Source organism: Rattus rattus, chromosome 13 (assembly GCF_011064425.1).
Source record: "Rattus rattus isolate New Zealand chromosome 13, Rrattus_CSIRO_v1, whole genome shotgun sequence".
In the NCBI taxonomy this organism is placed as follows: Eukaryota; Metazoa; Chordata; class Mammalia; order Rodentia; family Muridae; genus Rattus; species Rattus rattus.
This window is the reverse complement of record NC_046166.1, coordinates 61,491,174-61,518,921: the sequence shown is the minus strand read 5'-3', so window position 1 is coordinate 61,518,921 and position 27,748 is coordinate 61,491,174. Positions and strand designations below refer to the sequence as shown.

At 47.5% G+C, this 27,748-nt stretch overlaps 1 protein-coding gene across 1 annotated transcript in view; it reads right to left on the bottom strand.

Moving 5' to 3' along the window:
• Adam9 (ADAM metallopeptidase domain 9) overlaps window positions 1-27,748 on the bottom strand; it is an 82,295-nt gene that overhangs the window by 6,176 nt on the left and 48,371 nt on the right. Inside the window, exons 16-22 of the mRNA XM_032918540.1 lie at window positions 24,733-24,916; window positions 21,849-21,929; window positions 21,363-21,468; window positions 19,024-19,156; window positions 17,165-17,336; window positions 14,673-14,675; window positions 13,267-13,334 (exon numbers count right to left, since the gene is read on the bottom strand). Of these exons, the coding sequence (XP_032774431.1) occupies window positions 13,267-13,334; window positions 14,673-14,675; window positions 17,165-17,336; window positions 19,024-19,156; window positions 21,363-21,468; window positions 21,849-21,929; window positions 24,733-24,916 (747 nt within the window). The remainder of the gene's footprint in view (window positions 1-13,266; window positions 13,335-14,672; window positions 14,676-17,164; window positions 17,337-19,023; window positions 19,157-21,362; window positions 21,469-21,848; window positions 21,930-24,732; window positions 24,917-27,748) is intronic.

The window sequence follows — 27,748 nt, the reverse complement described above, 5'->3', positions numbered from 1 at the left end:
TGACACAGTGGAGATGGTGAGCAGTGTGTGACACAGTGGAGATGGGTGAGCACTGTGTGGCCCCGGTGGAGATGGTGAGCAGTGTGTGACACAGTGGGATGGTGGCAGCAGTGTGTGACACAGTGGAGATGGTGAGCAGTGTGTGACACAGTGGAGATGGTGAGCAGTGTGTGACACAGTGGAGATGGTGAGCAGTGTGGCAAACAGTGGAGATGGTGAGCACTGTGTGACAGTGGAGATGGTGAGCAGTGACCAAAGTGGAGATGGTGAGCACAGCTTTGGGTGTGACACAGTGGGATGGTGAGCAGTGTGTGACACAGTGGGAGGGCAGGTGATGGTGGGCAGTGTGTGACACAGTGGGATGGTGAGCAGTGTGTGACCCAGTGGGATGGTGAGGCAGTGTGTGACACAGTGGATGGGATGGTGAGCAGTGTGTGACAAAATGGGATGGTGAGCACTGTGTGACACTGGGATGGTGGGGGCAAAGTGGGGTGAGCAGTGTGAGCACAATGGGATGGGTGAGCACTGTGTGGGTGTGGGATGGTGAGCACTGTGCATGTGACAGCACAGTGTGTGACAATGGGATGGTGAGCAGTGTGACACATGGTGATGGTGAGCAGTGTGTGAGCACTGTGTGAGCAGTGTGTGACACAGGTGGGATGGTGCAGTGTGTGACACAGTGGAGATGTGAGCACTGTGTGACACAGTGGGATGGTGTGGCAGTGTGTGACACAGTGGGATGGTGAGCACTGTGTGTGACACAGTGGGATGGTGAGCACTGTGACACAGTGGAGATGGTGAGCAGTGTGTGACACAGTGGAGATGGTGGGATGACACAGTGGAGATGGTGACACTGTGACACAGTGGAGATGGAGCAAAGTGGAATGAAAGCACTGTGTGACACAGTGGAGATGGTGAGGCACTGTGTGACACAATGGAGATGGTGAGCAGTGTGTGACACTGGTGGAGATGGTGAGCAGTGTGTGACACAATGGAGATGGGGAGAGTGTGGCAACTGATGGAGATGGTGAGCACTGTGTGACACAGTGGAGATGGTGAGCAGTGTGTGACACAAAGGTGGTGGTGTGGGATGGTGAGCGGTGTGGTGAGCAGTGTGTGCACAGTGGAGATGGTGAGCAGTGTGTGACAAAGTGGAGATGGTGAGCACAGTGGAGATGGTGGGCAGTGTGTGACACAGTGGGATGGTGAGGCAGTGTGTGACATGGGCACTGTGTGACACGTGGGATGGTGAGGCAGTGTGTGAGGCACTGTGTGAGTGGAGATGGTGAGCAGTGTGTGACACAGTGGAGATGGTGAGCAGTGTGTGACACAGTGGGATGGTGAGCAGTGTAGGTGTGTGCAGTGTGTGACACAGTGGAGGAAGGTGAGCAGTGGGAGTGGAGATGGTGGCACTGTGTGACACAGTGGAGATGGTGGGCAGTGTGTGACACAGTGGGATGGTGAGCACTGTGTGACACAGTGGGATGGGTGTGTGACACAGTGGGGATGGTGAGCACTGTGTGACACAGTGGAGATGGTGAGCAGTGTGTGACACAGTGCAGGATGGTGAGCAGTGTGTGACACAGTGGAGATAGTGTGTGCACTGGTGTGACACTGTAACAGTGGAATGGTGAGCAGTGTGTGACACAGTGGGATGGTGAGCAGTGTGTGAGCACAGTGGGATGGTGAGCAGTGTGTGTGGGACAGTGTGTGGGGATGGTGAGCAGTGTGTGACACAGTGGAATCAGTGAGCAGTGTGTGAGCAGTGGGATGGGAGAGTGGTGACACAGTGGAGATGGTGAGTGTGACACAGTGGAGATGGTGAGCAGTGTGTGACACAATGGAGATGGTGAGCACTGTGTGACACAGTGGAGATGGTGAGCACTGTTGAAAGGTGGGATGGTGAGTGTGGCGGCACAATGGGATGGGTGAGCACTGTGGGCACTGTGGAGATGGGATGGTGAGCACTGTGTGACACAATGGAGATGGTGAGCAGTGTGTGACACAGTGGAGATGGTGGTGCAGTGTGTGACACAGTGGGATGGTGGGCAGTGTGTGACACAGTGGGATGGTGGGCAGTGTGTGACACAGTGGGATGGTGAGCAGTGTGTGACACAGTGGAGATGGTGAGCAGTGTGAGCAGTGGAGATGGTGAGCAGTGTGTGACACAAGTGGGGATGGTGAGCAGTGTGTGACACAGTGGGATCAGTGAACAGTGTGGCGACACAGTGGAGATGGAAGATGGTGAGCAGTGTGTGACACAGTGGAGATGGTGAGGCAGTGTGTGACACACAATGGAGATGGTGAGCACTGTGTGACACAATGGGATGGTGAGCACTGTGTGACACAGCACTGGTGGGAGATGGAGACAGGCGGTGTGTGATGGAGTGGAGCAGTGTGTGACACAGTGGAGATGGTGAGCAGTGTGTGACACAGTGGAGCAGTGTGTGGAAGCACTGTGTGACACAGTGGGATGGTGGCAGTGTGTGACACAATGGGATGGTGAGCACTGTGTGACACAATGGGATGGTGAGCAGTGTGTGACCAGTGGAGATGGTGACACTGTGTGACACAGTGGAGATGGTGAGCAGTGTGTGACACAGTGGAATGGTGAGCAGTGTGTGAGCACAGTGGGATGGCTGAGGAAGCACTGTGTGACAAAGTGGAGATGGTGAGCAGTGTGTGACACAATGGAGATGGTGAGCAGTGTGTGACACAATGGAGATGGTGAGTGTGTGACACTGGAATGTGAGCACTGTATGTGGTGGGGATGGTGAGCAGTGTGTGACACAATGGGATGTAGGCACTGTGTGACACACAATGGAGAATGGTGAGCAGTGTGTGACACAGTGGAGATGGTGGAGCACTGTGTGACACAATGGAATGGTGAGCAGTGTGTGACACAATGGGATGGTGAGCAGTGTGTGACACAATGGAGATGGTGAGCAGTGTGTGACACCAATGGAGATGGTGAGGCAGTGTGTGACCAATGGGATGGTGAGCAGTGGTGAGCACAATGGAGATGGTGAGGTGTGTGACACATGGAGATAGTGAAGCACTGTGTGTGACACAGTGGAGATGGTGAGCAGTGTGTGACATCCTGGAGTGGGAGGCATGCACAAGTGGGGGTGAGCAGTGTGTGACACAGTGGGATGGTGAGCACTGTGTGACACAATGGGATGGTGAGCAGTGTGTGACACAATGGAGATGTTGAGCAGTGTGTGACACAGTGGGATGGTGAGCAGTGTGTGACACAGTGGAATGGTGGTGGACACGATGGGTGTGAGCACTGTGGGGATGGTGAGGCAGTGTGTGACAGTGGAGATGGTGAGGCAGTGGAGCACAATGATGTTGAGCAGTGTGTGACACAGTGGAGATGGTGGAGCACTGTGTGACCAGTGGAGATGGGTGAGCAGTGTGTGACACAGTGGAGGATGGTGAGCAGTGTGTGACACAGTGGAGGATGGTGAGCAGTGTGTGGAGATGGTGGGCAGTGTGACACAGTGGGATGGTGGACAGTGTGTGACACAGTGGAGATGGTGGGCAGTGTGTGACACAGTGGAGATGGTGAGCGTGAGCGACACAGCAGTGTGTGGACCATGTGACACAATGGAGATGGTGAAGGCAGTGTGTGACTAGTGGAGATGGTGAGCAGTGTGTGACACAGTGGAGATGGTGGGCAGTGTGTGACACAAATGGGCAGTGTGTGACACAGTGGAGGATGGTGAGCACTGTGTGACACAGTGGGATGGTGGGTGTGTGACACTGGCAGTGTGTGACACAGTGGGATGGTGAGGCACTGTGTGACACAATGGGATGGTGGGCAGTGTGTGACAATGGGATGGTGGGGATGGGGTGGCAGTGTGTGACGGTGTGTGAGCACTGTGGCAGTGGAGATGGTGGGCAGTGTGTGACTGAGGCACTGTGGACTGTGGAATGGTGGGCAGTGTGTGTGATGGGGGCACAGTGGGGATGGTGAGGCAGTGTGTGACACAGTGGGGATGGTGGGCAGTGTGTGACACAGTGGAATGGTGAGCAGTGTTGACACAGTGGAGATGGTGAGTGTGACACAGTGGAGATGGGAGACTGTGTGAGCACTGTGGCAGCACAGTGGGATGATGGAGGCAGTGTGTGAGCAGTGGGATGAGGTGAGCAGTGTGTGACACAGTGGAGATGGTGAGCAGTGTGTGGCGGTGGAGTGGTGGCACTGTGTGGAGATGGGGATGGTGAGCAGTGTGTGACACAATGGGGATGGTGAGCAGTGTGTGCGACACAGTGGGAGATGGCACTGTGTGACACTGGTGAGCAGTGTGTGACACAGTGGAGATGGTGAAGCAGTGTGTGACGCAGTGGAGATGGTGAGCAGGTGTGGTGACAGTGGAATGGTGAGCAGTGTGGATGGAATGAGTGGGCAGTGTGTGACACAGTGGAGGTCATGGAGATGGGTGGAACGGTGTGTGACGCAATGGAGCACTGTGTGACAGATGGAGTGGTGGGCTGACACAATGGAGCAGTGTGTGTGACACAATGGCAGGTGTGTGTGACACAATGGGATGAGCACTGTGTGACACTGTGTGAGCAGTGTGTGACACCAGTGGAGATGGTGAGCAGTGTGTGTGTGAGCACAAGTGTGTGACACAATGGGATGGTGAGCAGTGTGTGACACTGCACTGTGACACAATGGAGATGTGTGGTGGGATGTGCACACAATGGTGGGCAGTGTGGTGGGCACAGTGGGGATGGTGAGCACTGTGTGACACAGTGGGGATGGTGGCAGTGTGTGACACAATGATGTGCAGCCTGATGGAGAAGGTGAGGCAGTGTGTGTGACACATGGGATGGTGAGGCATGAGTGATGGTGAGCAGTGTGTGACACATGGGTGGAGGCATGACACAGTGCATGGGTGGTCTGTGACACAGTGGAGGTGGATGGGTGAGCAGTGTGTGACACAGTGTGGATGGTGAGCGGGGTGTGACACAGTGGAGATGGTGAGCAGTGTGTGACACAGTGGAGATGGTGAGCAGTGTGTGACACAATGGAGATGGTGAGCAGTGTGTGACACGATGGAGATGGAGAGCAGTGTGTGACATAGTGCAGATGGTGAGGAGTGTGTGGCACAGTGGAGGTGGTGAGGCGTGTGTGACACAGTGGAGATGGTGAGCATTGTGTGAAACAGTGGGGATGGTGAGGAGTGAGTGACAGAATGGAGATGGTGAGCAGTGTGTGTCCCAGTGGAGATGGTGAGCAGTGTGTGACACAGTGGATGTGGTGGAGGCAGTGTGTGACCCACAGTGGAGGTGTGGTGAGCAGTGTGTGACTGATGGAGGATGGAAGGTGAGCACTGTGAGAGCAATGGGATGGGTGAGCACTGTGTGACAATGGGATGGTGAGCAGTGTGTGACACAGTGGAGTGGTGGGTGTGTGACACACAGTGGGATGGTGGGCAGTGTGTGACACAGTGGAGATGGTGAGGCAGTGTGTGACACCAGTGGAGATGGTGACAGTGTGTGACACAGTGGGATGGTGAGCAGTGTGACACAGTGGAGCAATGTGTGGTGGGATGGTGGGCAGTGTGTGACACAATGGAATGGAGATGTGTGACACAATGGAAGGTGAGCAGGTGTGGACTGATGGGAGATGGTGTGTGCAGATGGGGTGAGGCAGTGTGTGACCTGATGGAAATTGAGCACAGTGGAGATGGTGAGCAGTGTGCCTGAAAAATGGAGATGGTGAGCACTGTGTGACACAATGGAATGGTGAGCAGTGTGACACAGTGGAATGGGAGCAGTGTGTGAGCACAGTGTGTGAGGTCTGTGACACGAGTGGAGGATGGTGAAGCACTGTGTGACACAGTGGAGATGGTGAGCAGTGTGACACAGTGGAATGGTGAGCAGTGTGTGACACAGTGGAGATGGGTGAGCACTGTGTGACACAGATGGAGATGGTGAGCAGTGTGTGTGACAAAGTGGAGATGTTGAGCAGTGTGTGACACAGTGGAGATAGCACTGTGTGAGCAGTGTGTGAGCAGTGTGACAATGGAGATGGTGAGCAGTGTGTGACACAGTGGAGATGGTGAGCAGTGTGTGGTGGGATGGTGGGCAAGTATGGTGAGCAGTGTGTGACACAATGGAGGGTGGTGAGCAGTGTGTGACACAATGGGGAATGGTGGACACTGTGTGACACAGTGGAGATGGTGGAGCACTGTGACACAATGGAGATGGTGAGCAGTGTGTGACACAGTGGAGATGGTGAGGCAGTGTGTGACACAATGGAGATGGTGAGCAGTGTGTGTGACACAGTGGAGATGGTGGAAGCAGTGTGTGACACAGTGGAGATGGTGAGCAGTGATGTGTGAGCACAGTGGATGAGTGAGCAGTCTGTGGTGACACAGTGGAGATGGTGAGCGGTGTGTGACACAATGGAGATGGTGAGCAGTGTGTGACACAGTGGAGATGGTGAGCGGTGTGTGACACAGTGGAGATGAGGTGAGCAGTGTATGACACAGAAAGTGGAGATGGTGAGCACTGTGTGACACAGTGGAGATGGCACTGTGTGCACAGTGGAATGGTGGGCACTGTGTGACAGTGGAGATGGTGGGCGGTGTGTGGGAGATGGTGAGCGGTGTGTGACACGGGGTGGGATGGTGAGCACCTGTGTGACACAGTGGGGATGGTGAGCAGTGTGTGTGGTGGAAGGTGAGCAGTGTGGACTGTGGGATGGGGTGGGCATGCACAATGAGATGGTGAGCAGTGTGTGACACAATGGAGATGGTGAGCAGTGTGTGACACAGTGGAGATGGTGAGCACTGTGTGACACAATGGAGATGGTGAGCAGTGTGTGACACAATGGAGATGGAGCACTGTGGTGTGGAGATGGTGAGCAGTGTGTGGCCCCAATGGAATGGGTGAGCACTGTGTGACACAATGGAGATGAGTGGAGGCACTGTGTGACCTGTGGGATGGTGAGCAGTGTGTGACACAGTGGGATGGTGAGCAGTGTGTGACACCGTGGAGATGGTGAGCAGGGACACAGTGGTGTGAGCAGTGTGTGACACAGTGGGATGGTGAGCAGTGTGTGACACAGTGGAGAGGTGGGCGGTGTGTGACCCACTGTGTGACACAGTGGGATGGTGTGAGACAGTGATGTGACAGCGGTGTGCAGGCACAGTGGGATGGTGAGCACTGTGTGACACAGTGGAGATGGTGAGCAGTGTGTGACTGCAGTGGGATGGTGGGCAGTGTGTGACCCTGTGGGATGGTGAGCACTGTGTGTGACACAGTGGAGATGGTGAGCACTGTGTGTGACAGTGGGATGGTGAGCACTGTGTGCAAATGGGATGGTGAGCACTGTGGCGACACAATGGAGATGGTGAGGCACTGGCTGACACAGTGGAGATGGTGAGAGCACTGTGACACAATGGGATGGTGAGCAGTGTGTGACACAGTGGAATGGTGAGCAGTGTGTGACACAGTGGAGATGGTGAGCAGTGTGTGTGACACAGTGGGTGGTGGCAGTGTGTGGTGGTGGAGATGTGAGCAGTGTGCACGCAGTGGAGATGGTGAGCACTGTGTGACACAGTGGGATGTGGTGAGCGGTGTGTGACACAGTGGAGATGGTGAGCACTGTGTGACACAGTGGAGATGGTGAGTGCTGTGTGACACAATGGGAGCAGTGTGTGAAGCACTGTGTGACACAATGGGATGGTGAGCAGTGTGTGACACAGTGGAGATGGTGAGCACTGTGTGACACAGTGGAGATGGTGAGCAGTGTGTGACACAATGGAGATGGTGAGCAGTGTGTGACACAGTGGAGATGGTGAGCAGTGTGTGACACAGTGGAGATGGTGAGCAGTGTGTGACACAGTGGAGATGGTGAGCAGTGTGTGACACAGTGGAGATGGTGAGCAGTGTGTGACACAGTGGAGATGGTGAGCAGTGTGTGACACAGTGGAGATGGTGAGCAGTGTGTGACACAGTGGAGATGGTGAGCACTGTGTGACACAGTGGAGATGGTGAGCAGTGTGTGACACAGTGGAGATGGTGAGCACTGTGTGACACAGTGGAGATGGTGAGCAGTGTGTGACACAGTGGAGATGGTGAGCAGTGTGTGACACAATGGAGATGGTGAGCAGTGTGTGACACAATGGAGATGGTGAGCAGTGTGTGACACAGTGGAGATGGAGCAGTGTGTGACACGATGGAGATGGTGAGCACTGTGTGACACGATGGAGATGGTGAGCACTGTGTGACACAATAGAGATGGTGAGCAGTGTGTGACACAATGGAGATGGTGAGCAGTGTGTGACACAATGGAGATGGTGAGCACTGTGTGACACAGTGGAGATGGTGAGCAGTGTGTGACACAATGGAGATGGTGAGCAGTGTGTGACACAATGGAGATGGTGAGCAGTGTGTGACACAATGGAGATGGTGAGCAGTGTGTGACACAATGGAGATGGTGAGCAGTGTGTGACACAATGGAGATGGTGAGCAGTGTGTGACACAATGGAGATGGTGAGCAGTGTGTGACACAGTGGAGATGGTGAGCAGTGTGTGACACAATGGAGATGGTGAGCAGTGTGTGACACAATGGAGATGGTGAGCAGTGTGTGACACAATGGAGATGGTGAGCAGTGTGTGACACAATGGAGATGGTGAGCAGTGTGTGACACAATGGAGATGGTGAGCAGTGTGTGACACAGTGGAGATGGTGAGCAGTGTGTGACACAGTGGAGATGGTGAGCAGTGTGTGACACAGTGGAGATGGTGAGCAGTGTGTGACACAATGGAGATGGTGAGCAGTGTGTGACACAGTGGAGATGGTGAGCAGTGTGTGACACAATGGAGAAGGTGAGCAGTGTGTGACACAATGGAGATGGTGAGCACTGTGTGACACAGTGGAGATGGTGAGCAGTGTGTGACACAGTGGAGATGGTGAGCAGTGTGTGACACAGTGGAGATGGTGAGCAGTGTGTGACACAGTGGAGATGGTGAGCAGTGTGTGACACAGTGGAGATGGTGAGCAGTGTGTGACACAGTGGAGATGGTGAGCAGTGTGTGACACAGTGGAGATGGTGAGCAGTGTGTGACACAGTGGAGATGGTGAGCAGTGTGTGACACAGTGGAGATGGTGAGCAGTGTGTGACACAGTGGAGATGGTGAGCAGTGTGTGACACAGTGGAGATGGTGAGCAGTGTGTGACACAATGGAGATGGAGATGGTGAGCACTGTGTGACACAGTGGAGATGGTGAGCACTGTGTGACACAATGTGGAGATGGTGAGCAGTGTGTGACACAATGGAGATGGTGAGCAGTGTGTGACACAGTGGAGATGGTGAGCAGTGTGTGACACAGTGGAGATGGTGAGCAGTGTGTGACACAGTGGAGATGGTGAGCAGTGTGTGACACAATGGAGATGGTGAGCAGTGTGTGACACAGTGGAGATGGTGAGCAGTGTGTGACACAGTGGAGATGGTGAGCAGTGTGTGACACAGTGGAGATGGTGAGCAGTGTGTGACACAGTGGAGATGGTGAGCAGTGTGTGACACAGTGGAGATGGTGAGCAGTGTGTGACACAATGGAGATGGTGAGCAGTGTGTGACACAGTGGAGATGGTGAGCAGTGTGTGACACAATGGAGATGGTGAGCAGTGTGTGACACAATGGAGATGGTGAGCAGTGTGTGACACAATGGAGATGGTGAGCACTGTGTGACACAGTGGAGATGGTGAGCACTGTGTGACACAGTGGAGATGGTGAGCACTGTGTGACACAATGGAGATGGTGAGCACTGTGTGTGACACAGTGGAGATGGTGAGCACTGTGTGACACAATGGAGATGGTGAGCAGTGTGTGACACAGTGGAGATGGTGAGCAGTGTGTGACACAGTGGAGATGGTGAGCACTGTGTGACACAATGGAGATGGTGAGCACTGTGTGACACAATGGAGATGGTGAGCACTGTGTGACACAATGGAGGTGGTGAGCACTGTATGACACAATGGAGATGGTGAGCAGTGTGTGACACAATGGAGATGGTGAGCACTGTGTGACACGATGGATGGTGAGCAGTGTGTGACACAATGGAGAAGGTGAGCACTGTGTGACACAGTGGAGATGGTGAGCACTGTGTGACACAATGGAGATGGTGAACAGTGTGTGACACAATGGAGAGGGTGAGCACTGTGTGACACAGTGGAGATGGTGAGCACATGTGACGTAAGAGAGAAGGTGAGCAAATGTGACATAAAGGCAGAAGCAGGGAATTATAGAGATGGAAAGGTTCAGTCAAGGGTAAGGGCAGAGGAAGGGATCAGTGGAAAGAGTTAATCCAAGTCATGGTTGGATAAAAAGAACCCTAAGGAAAGTACTACTTTATAAGCTTCTTTAGAATTATACTGCAAAGACAGAAACAGTTAATGGAAGTAGCCTAGCATGATGGACCAGCTGGATCCATTCATTCATTGCTAGAACCCACAGTTATTACACAGAAACACTCCAGTGCCAGGTAGAGGCTGCTTACTCCAAACTGTTGATGGGAGGCCCAAGAGGCCTTCAAAGCAATGTAAGTTACTGCCATTGCTCTCGGTCGCCCACCAGAACAAAATGATAAAACCATACTGGTGAGGACAACACACACTGAAGTTACAGAACACAGATAAACCAGCTAGACCAGAACTGGGACCTTCGCTCCTGCTAGGTACCTTCTGCATTGCTGGAGTGTTTTGCGGACTCCTGGTGGAGAAAAGCCATCAACAGTCTTTCCCACCCAGAGACCCTGCAATAGCACAGCATAAACCTGCTGGGCGAGAGGTGCCTACTGAATCAACAGTGTCCCATAGGGGTAACCAGCTGCTTTCTAAACAGACAGAACTCACGTTTCCCACTCCAAACCTGGTCAGACTTTGTCTGGAGTCGGAGACCCTAGTGGGAAAACTACTGCTTCTGCTGTGTTAAATGGTCACACCGTCTGACTGCCCACCAAAGAGTTCTACCTATACCCAAATGCTGCTCTCTGCCTTGGTCAGAAAAACTTCCCTTCAGTGAGTACTGGAGAAAGCCGACACCCACAGTTGGCCGGAGTGCTGAGATTATGTGACTACTGCGCACCCTGAACGGGACAGCTATGGAAGTCTGAGAACTGGAGGCATGCTATAAAATCTTGTCTCCTGGAGGTGATGTGGCTCTTCCACACCAGAACTTGCTGACCTGAAGGTTACCCAGAAAAGAGCTGCCCAGGAATAAGCCCTAGACCTCGGCCCCCTACATATGTAGCAGATAAGCAGCTTGGTCTTCATGAGGGCCCTAACAACTGGAGCAGGACTTGTCCCTACGCCTGTTGCCTGCCTGTGGATCCCGTGCCCCTAAATGCACTGCCTTGTCTGGCTTCAAAAGAGAAGGGGAAGGTGGAATGGGGGGAAGATTTGCATGGGGGGAAGACTGCACTGATACTGGGTTGCAAAGAAAATAAATAATTTTTTTAGAAAGAATAAGCCCATCCTATCGGCGTCCTATCATGTATGTGGGAGTAATTCACGGTATCTAACCCCGCCCTCAGGAGCAATAGGAGCTACAAGTTCCTGGGGGCAGACTGATCCTGTTCCTCAGCTGTTAAATACTTTCCATTTTACTACTGTCTTACTTCACTATATTTCTCTTTTTTTTTTTTAATTTAAAAAACTACGGGTAGATTTTGGGTGGGACTGGAGAGAAGGCTCGGCAGTTAAGAACAACTGCTGCTCTTTCAGGAGACCTAGTTTCTGCTCCCTGTATCCGGATGGTGGCTCACAGCCGTCTGTAAGTCCAGGTCCAGGGGATCTGACATCCCTTCCGGCCTCTGTGAGTACTAACACACACAGTGCACATGCATGCATGTGGGCAAACACTCCACACAAAAAAACACGATAAATATAAGTGTTTTTAAATTATGGGCATCAAATCAGTACTTAACATAATGCTAGCTCTGTGTTTACACAGAAGACTGAAACTCGTATCCCTCATATAGTACCCAACCTGACATTTAAACAAGCCATTGTATCTGCACCCACCCATCTCAATACTGAGACTCTAACCTGTGGTTACCCTGACCTACCTCTGCATGGACCTTGGTACCCCTCCCGCCCACACCACAGTAGAGCGAGCACTGTCTGGGAAATACCTCTGCTCACACAAATCTCTCTTTATGCTCAGTAGGATTCCAAGGCGCTCGTCCCAGAGAGTAAGTTATATCTGCAGAACCTACAGAACACTACCCCGTGACTGGGACGTAGAGAACTCTGGAATGGGAGAATCAGATACATTTCCTATGACAAAGTGCAGGACCACAGTTCATGTGTCCTTTAAATTTTGCATTTGGGCCATTAGCTTCAGTTCTGATGTTTTTAAATTCTAGAATCTACATTTAAAAAAAAAGTTTCTAGTCCTATACTGAAATTGTCAATCTGGACCATTAACATGATCAGAATTATTCTAAGACCAATGTCTGATGATTGTTAACTTAAAAACAACAACAACAACAACAACAACAACAACAACAACAACAAAAACCCCTCTGATTCTCTTTTTACGATGTATGATTTAGTTTTAGTCATAATTTCTATATTCCAACCTGGCTCTTTTGTGTAGAAATCAATTAGGTAGAGGACAACTCTGGTCCTGGGTCTCCAAAAAAAGCCTGGGAAGTTTGTCTCGGGACTTCCCCTGGCTAGGACTATACTTTAGCCTCATCTGCCCTCTGAGCTCCTTGAAAGTTCTCAACCCCCTAGTTCTTCACTTGAAATCAGGACAAGTAGGTTCATCAGTAACAGAAAAGTCTTCCCCACAGCCAGTCATCTCTAAATGTCCTTCTGCTTTTGGCTCTGGCTGCATGGTCCCCTGCCTCCTCCTCCTCAGTTTTTCCTATCTAAGCACATGCATCCTACTACTGAGCTTCTCTACTAGTCTCTGGGAAAGCAGGCACAACCCACCCATTTTTCTACACTCAGTATTTTAAAGGCCCTTGATTCTGAATTATCTACACACCAAAAGCTACATAAGGTAACAGTTTAACTCAGATTTCTTCAGGATTTCTCTCTGGCATTGTACAAACATAACAATATTCATATAAAAGTTCTTTAAAAGCTTTCCTTACAAATTCTGTTCTATACAAACTTGTTCCCAGTTAAATTACCTAAATACCTTGCCCTAAGTCAACACTAAGTGGGAATTGTAAGGCATTGACTCTTGACTTCTAACACGGTCCAGTCATCTAAACCCACTTCCTGCCAACCTTGATGGAAACTGTGGCGGCTGCTTGACGGCGTAGGTTGGTACTGGGAATCTGTTTCCATGCACAGGCTGAAAAGAAAAGAAAACACAGTTATTGCTACAGTATGTTCACAAATCTGTATTAGGTACAAAGCTATTTTCTGTATAATTAGTATATTTATGAGGCTACTGACAGTGCTGATGTTCTATTTTGGTTAAAAGGCCAAGAGTGCGACTCAGAGGCAGAGTGCTTTTCTAGCACGTATAAAGCTCCAAGCTTGATCTCCAGGACAACAAATGAAAAAAATATTTTCCTGTTTAACTCATCCTTACTACTAAATGTTATACTTCTTTATTTTAAGGCTATATTTTTAAATTCAATAATCCTAAGGTATAATAATATTGAATTAAATTAACTAAATAACAGCAATGCATTTTAAATAAAATACGCTGACATTTTATTAGGAAGCCTATGAAGTAACTAATGGGTATCATGAATCCTGGTAACCTATTACCCTTAATATTAGAATTCATGATACTCTTCCTTGATGAGGGAACCAAAATACAGCAAATATTAATCAATCTGCAGCAGGGAGTCGCAAAACAAGTTCAGTGTCTTATTTTCACATCTGTAAATTGTGCAGGCAGAAAAATCAGTAAGGAGACACGAGACATGAACTAGAGACCTAACAGGCAGCGGTCCATGCTCCAGAGGAGAATGCTCGTTGCTCTACAGCGTCCTGGGCACTCTCCAGAGGCAGCATTTGTGCAGCCATGAAACAAGTGTCAGAAAATGTGAGTGCAGACATCATATCAGGTATCCCAACCACAATGGTATGACAAGAATAAATATGAGAGGGATTTAAGAAAACTCCAAAATACACACAAATTAAACAGTATGTTTCTGAACAATCATTGGGTCAAGAAATGAAAAGAAATACAGAAGTACCTCTTGAGACAAAAACATAAACAAAAAGGTAACAACACTTGAAAGATCCATCTGAGGGGAATCTGAAGATAGTTCATAGCAAACGTATAGCAATAAATGCCTTTATCAGGAGGAGGACATGCCATTTCCAAAGGAGAAAGACTATCAAATAACAACCTAATGTAACAGCTTAAAACCTGGGAAAATAAGGATAAACTAACCATAAAAGTTTGTAAGAGGGAAATTATATAATAAAGCTAACAGAAGGAAAGGAAGAATAAAGATAGAGGGAAATAAATGAAATAGAAACATCTGTCAAGGGGTTGGGGATTTGGCTCAGTGGTAGAGCGCTTGCCTAGCAAGCGCAAGGCCCTGGGTTTGGTCCCCAGCTCCAAAACAAAAAAAAAGAAAGAAAAAGAAACATCTGTCAAAATAAGAACTGAGGTTCTGAAAAGATAAACAAGATCAAAATACTATTATCCAGATGTGACGGTTAATACTGGCTTTCAGCTTGACAGGACCTGGAGTTCCCTGAGAGACGAGCCTCCAGCTTGCCTGCTGAGGGTTATCATGATTACTGGAGCTGGAAGACCCAGTGTGATGGAGGGTGGTACAGTCCTTGGGCTTGAGTTGCGGGCTACTTAAGAGGAGTGCTCACATTGCTCTCTTCTGACTGGGTGGAACCAGCTCTCTCGAGATCCAACTGCCTTTGCTTTCCTAACACATCGGTCTGTACCCTGGATCTGTGAGCCAAAAGAAACTATCCCTTCGCATTGTCAGGGTATTTTATCATAGCAAAAGGAGAAGCAACTAACGCTCAAAGACAGGACAAATTCAGAACTGCAGGAATACACGTGATCTTAAGCTGCTGCTGTGAACAGTAACAGGGCAACAAGCTGAAAAGCCCGGAGAAAGTAACACGGTTGTAGAAACATACAACCTGTCACGAGCGATTGGTGGGGAGAAACGGATTGGTGGGTTAAATGGGTGATTCCCAAGCAAGGAGATTGGGATCACCAAGAACTCACACAGTGAAATGTTCATAGAACCAAGGCAACCTACAGTCAGTACAATCCCTGTCAAAACTCCAGTGACATGGGTTAAGTAACCCCACACACCTGAGGTCAACTGTGTGTGTGGTGTATGTGATGTGTATATGTATGTGTATGTGTGCCACAGTACATATGTGAGAGTCAGAGGCATCTTTGGGTACGGGGCCTTGCCTTTCCAAGCGTCTGTTGTTCCCACTGGGTGCACCAGGCTGGCTGATGCAAATGACTGCTTCCGCCTCCATCCAGTGTCACCTTGGGGGCACAGAGGTCACAGGCCTGTGCTTCCATGCCCAGTGTTACATGTTGGCATTCAGACTCAGGTCCCCAAACCTTTCGGGGCACACAGCAGACTTACTGAATCATTGCTCAGGCTGGGTCGATGGGTTAGGGTTGGGCTTTACTTTAAATCTTCCCCTCTGTGTATGTTTGCATGAATGTAAGCACACCCTGTGTATGCAGGTGCCCGAGGAGCCAGAGTGTATTAGATGTCCTGGAATGGAGACTGAGGATGGTTCTGCCAAGAGGGTGCTGGGAACCGAGCCCAGGACTTCTGGACAAGCAGTCGGTGCTCTTCTGCACTGTCCATCCAGGCCCTGGGGCTATTGTTGTTTTGTTTTGTTTTGTTTTTAGCAAAAGTGTTAAGAAAACACACTGCAGATACAACAACCTTTTCAGTACATGAGTTATAAAGAAAGTGTCCCAGTGCAGTGAATGTATTAAAATGGCCTGTTGTACACTTCAGATAGCTACAAAGGAGGCCTGCTGACATAGGTGTGTAATCTCAGATACTCAAGGGGCTGGAGTAGGAGGACCATAAGTTCAAGACCAGTCTGGGAAACTTGATGAAAACCCTGTTTCAAAGATGGCTCAGTGCCATCTCCAGCCTCCACAAATACCTTCTTAAACAGCTATCATTTCTTTTCAAATTTTTGTATTTATTTTACTTTATATGCATGACTGTTTTATCCATATGCATCTGTGTATTCACATGTGGTTAACACACCCCCTGGAACTGGGGTTATAGATGTTTGTAAGCCACCATGTAAGGACCTGGGTCTTCTAAAAGAAGAAGTCATCTCTCCAGGCCCCAACATTGCCAAGGATCATTTCTTTGTGGAAGAAACATGAAAATTCTTTCCTTTTGAGCTTCTTTTTTTCTTGCCTATTTGGTTGGCCAAGATACAATTGAATGTCTATAGATGCACGCACGAAGAGGGCATCCTGACTTAACGTGAAGCCCACAGGCCCCTGCCCAGCTGGAAGCGCTTGCTATTGGGATGTTCTATGTAAATTACCAACAGTGCAAGCCAATGACGTACAAGCATGGCAACCTCTGGGATAAGGGACAAAGTAGTGAAAAGTACAGCAGATTTGTGTGTAAATACCCAAACAGTCTTAAAAGTCCAAAAGAAGGTAAGATTTGTATTACATATTGCTTATCAGTGAGCCCACACGTTTTCCTACCACCCTATCATACACAGGCAGAAGTGTGCTGAAACGATGAGGCTCACCCATGAGCTCAGCACCCAATCTTTGCTAGCACGGCCTAGGGACACCAGCTACTGAAACCACACAGGACTGGCAGGAAGAAAAAGAGCAGATCCTGGTGCTCACTCCCCAGCTTTAGGCAAAATGTTCCGAGTGCCTCCATACCTTTTCTCACATCCGCTGACCAGGCCTCGGCTGGTCCCTTCAATCTGAGGACCACCTTCAATATTCCCCAACATATAGTTATCTAGGTTTAAACTATGCAACCATTTTTGAATCTTTCTTTTTTGTATTTGGAGCTGAAGATCAAACCTACAGTCGTAAGCACAATAGGGATGGGTGTTACCACGAGACACACTCCTAGCTCCCGTTTGTGTCTTTAAATGTACAACACTTGAACACAATAGCAGACAATTTTTTATGAAACGTATGGCATCTCTAGATGGGGTGACTGGAGAAACATGATGAGGACTCACTGGTGGTCTGGAGACATTCGGGCCCCCTGGTGGTCTGGAGACACTCGGGCCCCCTGGTGGTCTGGAGACATTCGGGCCCCCTGGTGGTCTAGAGACACTGGGGTCCCCTGGCAGTCTAGAGGCATTTGCTTGATTTCTGCCATCTGACCTGAAAGACATGGTCACTTTTAGTTAATTCACGATAAAACATTTGTACAGGATACATTATATACTCTTTCAATTTTCCTTAATGCAAAATAAAAAAGTCGATGATGGTGACAACCAGAGGGGTAGCCGAGGTCTCTGTATTTTTAACAGTGTTCACACAAATCTTGCCCTTGTGGGAATAGAGGATTCCTAATCCCATATCAGTATTCAATAACCTGAAAATTCTAAGAAACTATGAAATTCAAATAACTAGGTCAGTGATCTCTAACTCAGATTTTCTTAAAAATCATAGAAAATTAAAAGCAAGTTCTCAGAATACACGAACGTTTGAAGCAGGCACTCTAAAACTCAAGATGTGCAGTGGCTAGAGTGACACCAGCTGAGCAGTTTACCCACTGAGGAACCAGCGAGTCTCCCAGGCAGGGAGGAGAGGCAGACTGCTCTCACGGTATAAAGAAAGCCACAGACGCAGACTCAGAAGTCTGCAGGGACTGGCCAATCAGAACTCTGATGGCCAGCGAGGAAGAGAAAGTAGGGAAGGAGGAGGAGGAAGAAAAGGAGAGAAGAGGAGGAGAAGAGGGCAGAGGAAGAGAAGGGAGAAGAGGAGGAAGAGGAAGAGAAGGGGAAGGGAGAAGAGGAGGAAGAAAAGGAAGAGGCGAAGGGAGAGGAAGAGGAGGGTAGAATACTTCGGACTCTGAGGGTTACATCAGCACACTCAAGGAAAGTGTAACACAGTAAGGGACAAGCAGGGTCCTAAAGTCTGCATGGACATCGAGAATCATTATTATTACAGCTATAAGAGAACCACATGCTTGACTGGGCTTTGCTGATATTTCTTCATTTACTAAATTAATTACTAAATTAAATTTAACTACTAGATAACTGAAAACTTCAGTTTCTATGTAGCTAAAAACCACATAGTAGGTAATATTATTCTCATTTTATATGAAATAAGCCCAGATTCAGCATTATGTCAATTTCAGTCTATATTTTTTCCAAACTAGAACAAAGAACTTGAACTTTGGTCGAGTTATAATGCCCTCTATAATAAACCCTGATTCAATATGCTAAAATTGAGTTTTGACATGGATTTCTCTGAAAACTCAACATACTGACTGAAAAGTATCAGGTATCTGAATTATATAAACCTTATCCCATCAAAAGTTATTTCTTAAAATCTGGTTTCAAAACTGAGAGTTCAAACTTCCTATGCAGGAATGGATAGGGAAGGAAGACATGGAAATTCCCAACACATGTCTTCCCTATATCCCATGTTTTAAATTCTAGTTAGAAAACCTAAGTCAAATGCCAAGCCCTCAATCCCACTTGCAGTGTGTGTGTGCGTGCGTGCGTGCGTGCGTGTGTGTGTGCGCGTGCGTGCGTGCGTGCGTGCGTGCGTGCGTGTGTGGGTGTGTGTGCGTGTGTGTGTGTGAGATAAGGCCTCAGTAGGTAGTCCAATAGGTACTCCAGACAAGCCCTGAACTCACAATCCTCCTGCCTCAGCCTTCCAAGTGCTTTACACAAGCCTATGCCATCATGGCTGGCTCCCCACTACATGTTTATCATAGTAAAAGAACACTAAGATTCATAGAACCCTTTTTTAAGATTGCCACCTTCTATGCTAGATCATTAACAATTAATTTAATTATCTAAGACCCATTAAAAAAGAAAGGGCTAAGCACTCATACATTTGTGATCTCTTCTTCCTGAAGGTTTTCCTCAGTTCATCTCTCTTGATGAAGAGGAAAAAGGCAGCCGCAACCAGGGGGATGATTAGGAAGAAGAAGACCAGAAGCCCATCCCTCAGGGCCGTGCTCTTTGCTAGAAAGACAGAATTGACAGTGATGGACAGTTACGTTAGCATCAAACCCTCTCTCTCCACACAGAGCACACCGGTGATCGTACATGGTTCGCATCAGCATCTTTCTTATTTAATCTGCTGGGGTTTCTGCATGCGAATATAGAAAGGACAAAATACATCTCTTGGTCGTCCTTTGTCACATTAAGAGGCCACATCCTACCAACAGACGCTACTGGCACATGAATTTGTCCTCCTGATCCTGTCCTTCCTCTCTCTCAATACAGCTTATAAATAAACAGCGAGGGTTCTCATATGTGCTGCTACTTGTTCAACATCTCAGGACTGAAGAAATGCTACAATGTGTAACAACCACTGTGACTACAGAATGATTTCCCCAAGAGATTTGTTCTACGTCAAGGAAACACATTCATCCTTTTGTAGATGTGTTATAAAGCTGTCCTCCACAGTGATGGTTAAAGTTTGGTACACTCCCAAACAACCACATAAAAATTCTCCACAGCCTAACCTGCTAGGCCGAAATTCTGGCTTTCCTCCCAACATGGAAGGTAATAAAAATGGTATCATATGTGATTTCAAATTAACTTTTATTCTATTAGTTGAACATTTTTCCATGTTTTATACTGAATATCTGGTTTGCTTCTTTTCTATTTTTCTGACCTCACTGTATATCAGAGATTTAGCCCTACCGCACAGCTCAGAACTACCAGACTTTTAAAGGCAGTGGAACAGTGGTGGTCGTCAAACTGCTCCACGCACTACAATGGGAAAGAAAGCTTCAAGCATCACTTGGCAAAGCTAGTGTTACCCTTATTCAGAATTCAATAAAGATGCAGCAAAAAAAGAAAACAAGTGAGGTGGGGGAGGATTATAGATGAATATCCTTCATAAAAACAGACACAAAATCCTCAATAAAATTAAATCTAAAAACATACTTTAAAAATTGTGCACCATGATTAATTAAGATGGTTTCATTCCAGGATATAAGGAAGGCTCAGTATATAAGGATGGCTCAGATATCAATAAAATATCAGCACATGAACAGAAAACCATGGAATCATCTCAAGGTGCAGAGAAAGCCTAAGGAAAACTCAACATCCTGTCATGAAAACCCACTAGATAAACTGTGTGTGGAAAAATCATATGTCATCATAAGTGATACATTGACCATAGCCAGTATTATATTAAAGTATTAGATTACTATAATACATTATATTGGATTATAGTGTATGTATTGTATACAATACATTATATTTTATTATAATACTCTATATTATAACACAGTACTATATTATATTACTTTACTTCCCTGTGATCACATGACCTCTCATGCAGGTGTATGAGCTGATACAACGTCCTTTTGCTGAGTATGTGATGTTAACAGTGGCATGCTACCTGACAATGAGTCAGAACAGGGTCACCTACTTCCCTGGAGAAACGAACCACAGTGACTGTCCACACTGATCGTGAGGAACAAAGAACCACAGCATGTGTGGCAGACAGACAGCATGAGACTGCTACAGTCTCTGACAATACTAAACCCGTGGGCCAGTTACTCCACCCAGGGCTCGCCGGGGAGGAGACAGTCCATCTTCTCACCAGGAACCTGGACTGTAGCGGGGAATGAAAACGAGGTGTTTTTAAAAAGCAACCCCAGTGCCGGTGCTGTGTAGCAGTCCTAGGAGAACAGAAAGAAGGAGCAGACTCACTGAGAGAGGGCAGGTAAGGAAGAACACATGTACAAGGAACACAGAGGAGACTGCAGTGTGACTCGGAGATAATGAAGGATTACTTCTTGCTTGAGGCACAGTGAGTTGCCCTGGAAGCTGAGCTGCAGGAATTCCTGCGGGACACATTAAGTCACGCAGAGGCCTTGGGCATCATCCTAATAGCTGTGGGTAGACACTCAGCTGAGTGCAGGACACATAGCAAGAGCTCAAGAAGAGACCAGAGACCGACAGTGTTATCTGCACATACACGGCAGGAAACAGGGTGCTTCCAAGCTACAGACCAGGCTCATTGGTCAGGACAGGCAGAAACCTGAAAGAAACAGGGCAAAACAGAACCCCAGAAATGTCTGCAAGCCATGCAGGAGGCACAGCGAGCAGCTTCAGTGCACCACTCCGTGGTGAGGGAATAAAGTAATAAGGATGCCAGCTTACGACCAGGGCAGCGCCAAGGCCCACAAACGCCCTCCAGGGTACTTGCCGTTGTACGTCGGCCCACTGTCCACACTCCCTCCATATCCTTTGGTGTCACAGTGTGGGGGAGCCCAGCCATCTTCACAGTGACAATTCTTATTGCTGTTACACACCTTTAAAACAAGCAAATTACCACTTGTTAGCTGTGAGTATGCTCTGAATCAACTCCAGAATGGAAGCTAAAAAGTTCACACAAAACCACGAGTCTCCTGAGTATGTGTGTGTGTGGGGGGGGGGTGTTTGTGTCTCTGGGTCTGTCTGTCTGTCTGTCTCTGTCTCTCTTCCCTGGCTAGACTGTACTGTAACTCACTCTGTGGACATGCACCACTATATCCATCAATTAAGTCTGGGGAGGGGAGTGTAAACGAAATGTCTGCCAACAGGAACCAATTCTCCCAACATCTACCCAGAAACTTAGGAACTCTCACCAACCTCCCCTGGACTATCGGCTCCACACTACCACTAAGAACAAACTAAAGGGAAGGCTGCTTACCCCATGGCTGTGACATTTTCCCTGAATGTCACAGTCATAATTCAGGACAGAAGCATTTACACACTGAAAATTCCTACAAATCTGGAAAAATAAGCAAAGAATTAAGTGACATACAGAAAAACTGGAACATTAAAAAGATCAGCAAACAGGACCAAGATCAATGTCATGACCGTTTCACTGAGGAATTATTGTTTTTACTTTATCACATTCTGATTTGGTGTGTGGAGTATGTGGGTAGATATATGTGCATGCATGTGTACATGTGTCTACATACATGCCAACATACACGCAGGCACATGCACACATGTGAGTGTGTGTACATACATGCCACAATGTGTGTGTATAAGTCAAAGCAAAACTTTTGAGCGCTGGTTCTGTCCTAGGGATGGAATCCCGGGCATGGGCACTGGGAGTAGACATCTTTACCCACTGGGTCATCCTGCCCCTGGGACCCATTGTTGGGGAATTTTTCAAATTTTCAAGGCATGGTTAATTCCAACCTTATATTCTTTTAATGAAGGGAATGAGTGACACTAACTAAATAAAGTATAATTCATGATTAAAAAGACAAAGATTATATGAAGGCAAAAAAGAAAGATTAAATTATAATCCTTTGATATGAGTATATAAATAAAGACCTTAGGAAAATATTCAGAGAATCTTTTTTTTTTTTTCAAATCAAAAGAAACCGCATGCTGGTTATGACAGTGCACATCCATAGTCCTAGCATTTGGGAAACTGAGGCAGGACATCATGAGTCTGAGGCCAGAACAGGCTCTACAGACAGACCATGTCTCCAGAGAGACCTGCCCATCTGTCATTGCTCCTCTCTCCACGACAGTCAGGAAATGGAAATAGCCTATAAGTCTACAAACTGATAACTGAATAATGAAAGTAACACACATTTACATAATGGAATCTTATTCAGTTGTTAAGAAAAATGACGTTATGAAGTTTGCAGGTAAACAGATGGGGGCAGAAGCAATCACCCTGGGGTAGGTAACCAAGACCCAGACAAAGATCATGTCATCTCTCATGTGGATTTTGGCTTTCACTCTTTAGACAGGTGTATTTAATGTAGAATACCCATAAATACCAGGAAATCGGTGAGAAGATATGGTGGGGTGGGTTGTGTCTCAAGGGAAGGGAACTAGAATGGCGTGACCCGATGTGGGAAGAGGGAACAAGGGATCAGGAAGGACTAATAGGATGTGGGATGGGGAGGCAGGATAAAGAGTACAGTGAGGGATCACTAACTCCAAAGACTGGCTGAAAAAGTCATGAGCCACTTAGACAGATATGTATAGAGAGAGTTTAAATAGTTACTCTGTAAAGGGCAACAGTGACTCTACTAAACACCACAGGCCAACAAGAATGGGGTTCTGTTTAGCTATAAAGAGAAAGGAAATAAGTGGAAGAATGGATGGAACTGGAAAACACTCTTTGCATGTGACCCTGACCCTAAGACAAATGCCATCTGTACTGCTATGCACATCAGACCATCAAAGTTTTAGATTTGTCTGGGAAGGAAAGGAACCATAGCAGGAAGGGAAGATGCCTTAAGGCGGGGAGGGTAGAATACCTGTGATGTGAAACTAAAGAAAGGAAAACTGGTGGGCAAGGCTAGACAGGGATGGAGGTGGGCAAGGCTCGGACAGGGGCAGGGGGTATGCCTTGGGCATCCATTTTTGTTTTGCACAATATTTTTGATTAATAAAATGTAATACTTTTATATACACAAAATTCCAATAAAGAAAAAACTTAGAAAAGTAACATCTAGCTGTTGGAGGTGCACTTGAAACAAAATGCCAGGGAAAGGTTTGATTTTATAGTTTTAACCTATTACACAATTTACCCATGAACTACAGAAGCAACAATATCAAGTAAAGGAAAATTTGGCATAAAAACATTAAAGTAAAACAAAAGTGCACTTAAATTAATAAAAGATGTCATCTACAATTAAAATATAATTTCCAAGAAACTGATACAAATGTAGCATTCCTGGTGCAAAAGAGATTTCTGTGAGAAGCAAAAATAGGAGACAGTACTAAGGACTGAACTTTTTCTGTCTCTAAAGCTTTAGTGCATTAAAAATTTGAAAGGCCAGAATGTATAGTTATGAAATACTACATGCTACAAGGTTATATTCCTTGCAAACACATTCAGATTATCATCTGAAGTGTCACATACTCAGCTCATTAACCACGGCTGCTGCATTTCAAACACTTGAAGAGGTATGCGCAAATTTTCAAACAGAAATATTCCCTCCCCCCCCCCCCACTCTCTCTCTCTCTCTCTCTCTCTCTCTCTCTCTCTCTCACACACACACACACACACACACACACACACACACACACACACACACTGCCATTTCTTTTGCTGACTCTTGACAAAAGAGTGTGTGTTTAAAACTGGATAGCCAGCACCTTTTTCTGTCACTGCAATCACTCTAGAGGGAAAATGCCCTGATCATCCATGCATGTGGACGCATGGTTGGATGCCATGGCCCGCCAAACCGTGGCTAGACAAGCACCATGATATTACTGACCCAGAGGCTCCAACAAATACACAAATTCCAGGAACTCCAGCTCCCAAGAATTGCAGAAGTCACCTCAGTTTCCAGTAAGAGTATCTGGGTAACAGATTCTAGCCCGTTCATAGGCAAAGAAACATATGCAGCGCATTCCAATATGGAAGACATCAGAGAATCCCAGTGAAGAAATACAGGTGGGACAATTACTGATAGCTGTCAAGTTTCTTCCCAGTGGCTTTGGATTTTCTAAAATTGCTTCCATAAATACACTCTTCCCCCAGGAAGAGGCCAGCCACCAACTTAGTGTAATGATTTTTACCGTTGTTTGTAAGTAGAAAATATTTAGGTTACCTTCCCAGCATCACATTTTGTGCCTTCATTCACCATCCCTGGGTCTGGGACATCGGAACCAAGCTGGAAATCCACACCCCAACATTTGGTGCCTCGGCTGGGTGTCTGAATGATAGCTGGCACGATTCCGAACACCGGCATCTCCTGCACATTCTCACACTGAAGCTTTCCACACAACGCGTGCCTACCGGGCAAGACAAACAATGTGAATACAAAACGGATCCAGACAGGACGTTCTCTGTAGGCATGAAGGCTGTATCTTGGCTGGAGGGAATCCCAAGGGACAGATGAAGCAGCTCTCCTTAAATGCAGCAGGGAGAGGAGAGGGAGCTTCGGCTACCAGCAGTCACCAGGTGGGGTGGCAAACAAAGCAAAGGGGTTTCCCTCCCCGCTGCCTGCCCGTGGCTCAGGGTAGTCTAATGAATCAAGTTGTTAACAAATTCGGAGTTATATAAGTAGGACTGCACAGGAAATATGACATAAATGCCAAGTAAATAAACAAATACCAAGTAAATAAACAAAAGTCTTAAAGGAATACATCCCATGTGCTGAAAGAGCAAGCATGCAGCTTATGTTTGTGAATGTCCACATATACACATGCATACACACGTGTGCAAGCACACACAGAAAGGAAAAGTGAAGACTGAACCTCTGGATGAGAGGACAGCAAGAACGAATGCTACAAATGACAAGCATCACAGCCCGCCAGCCAGCACACCGCCCACCAGCCAGCACACCGCCCCCCAGCTAGCACACCACCGTCAGCATACTCGGTCTCACTGCAACACTGAGCAATGCCTCAGCTCTCACAGGGGAGGGAAGAGGGGTGAAGGAGAGGTACTTGGTCCAGAGTCAAAGCCCTAAAGTGGCTGAACCAGGATTCAAACTCACAGACTAACTTTGAATTCGCACTCAATCCTTCAGCTAGCCTTGCAGGACTACCAGTGTTCTCAGTAAGCTCCTTGGGAATGTTAAGCAAGACATACTTTGAACATCTTCATCAAGGTAGTCAGGAAGCTATGAAACTAAACAGGGCTAAACACAAGGATGTGTGTCAGGCTGGATGGTGTATGCCTACGTGTCAGTAATCTGAGCAAGCCTAGGCCATAAGCAAGACCACAAACCCAAAGCCAGACAGGAGCAGTTCAGTCCACCAACCTGCCTCAAGCTCCCTTCCATCTCCCATACCACGTGAACTCACGTTCAGCCTACTAACACGCTCCTGACCCATCTGTGCTTGCACTCATGCGTCCAACACAAACTGGCCACCGTGGTCCAGGGGTTACACTAACCACGAGGGAGAAATGTGTGACCAAGCCTCATCTGTACGGAGGTGATAAGCAAGCGATAGGAAGTGACACTGTGGTAAACACTACGGAAGAATATTCCAGAAGGATGAAAACCTGATAACAACAAGGGGAGGACAGTCATTAAGAAGACTTAATCCTAAAGTGATGAGAGCCCAGTAACTGACAATTCGTTAACAAAGTTTACATACAGCACTAAAGAGGAAACAGACTGACAACCCATCAGGGAGTCTTTGCCTCTCTCAGTGAAGAAGCAAGGACATTACACAGCCCCAATGCCATGGAGGCACTTGATTACGACACTTAACCAGCAGCAAATACAGCTATGACATGCAGCAACTGCGGATGACACTCGGTGAAGCAAAGCAGCCTCGCAGACAAGCCGGTGCCAGGTCAGGAAGGGCAGCAGGGGCCAGGCACACAGACTATGTCCTGTCTAAACCACCTTGGAATTTATCTGTTACGTGTGCATGTGTGGTGTTGAACACGTACATACGGTGCATATACTGCGTATGTACAAAGTGGAAGCTGAAGGCCAACACTTGATGTCCTCTCAATTCTCTGTCCTCCCCCCCACCTTTCTTTTTGAGAAAGGGTTTCTTGCTAAATCTGGACTCGCTGATTGACCACACTGGAAGGCCGATGAGCCCTAGGGATCTGTATCTGTGTCCCCAGCCCTGGGACTGTTGATATTCACTGCTGTGCCTGCTGTTTATGTATGTGCTGGAGATAAAACTCAGGTATGCACAGGAAGCACTTTAAAGACAGAGCATCTCCCATTCCCAAGTTTTCTTGGTAAAATTAAACAAGAAAGCAGTTTTGGAAATTAAACAATTAACTTTTAGTAACTCATGAGTCAATAGAGAAATCAGAGCCTCCCAGAGATGGCTAATGAGAGGAGAACATTAGAAAATGGCATTGTGTGGTCTTATTGAATAAGACCAGACCCCAGAGGCTCAGATGCTCAAAACCCACCCCTAGTAACACTTTCTCCAGCAAGGCCACACCTATTAATCCTTCTAATCCTCTCAAACAGTGTCCCTCCTTGGTGACTAGCATTTGAGCATCTGAGCCCACTGAGTAATGCAGCAGTGTGGGTACATGCATAGTGCAAACACAAAACAGGGGACACATGGGATTGATTATGTGTTCTCACTTATTATAGTACATTGGTTTATTATTAACTACTTTACCTATTTTACATGTGTTTATGTGTTTATAAGCATGTATTCCCTGTACACACATCTTTACACAAGTAGGTTAGAGGACAGCTTGCTAGAATCAGGAGATCAAACTCAGGTTGTCAGGCTTGGTTATAAGTACTTTAACCTGTAAGCCATCCCACCAGCCTACAAAATAAAAAAATAAGAGTTTTACTTCCTCCTTTTAAATTCATGTAAGGCTGACAAAGAAATGAGAGGCAGGTGCTCTGGATGTGACTGAGTCAGAGAATGTTTCACTGAAGAAAAAGTGTATGAAGAAACAAGGGTGTGTTCACTCAGGAACCTTCTGCAGATCATGGATAAACAAAAAAAGGTTCTAATCCACTAGATCCACAATGTACATGCGAGGAGATGAATCGCTTCCCCAAACTTGTTCCCAGCACATCCCTCGGAGGCCTGCTGTGCGTGCTACATGTGAGACGGAAAGCACTTGAAGCAGGAGAAAGGCTGAAGTCACAGGAGCCAGTGCAGAGGACTTCAGGGACC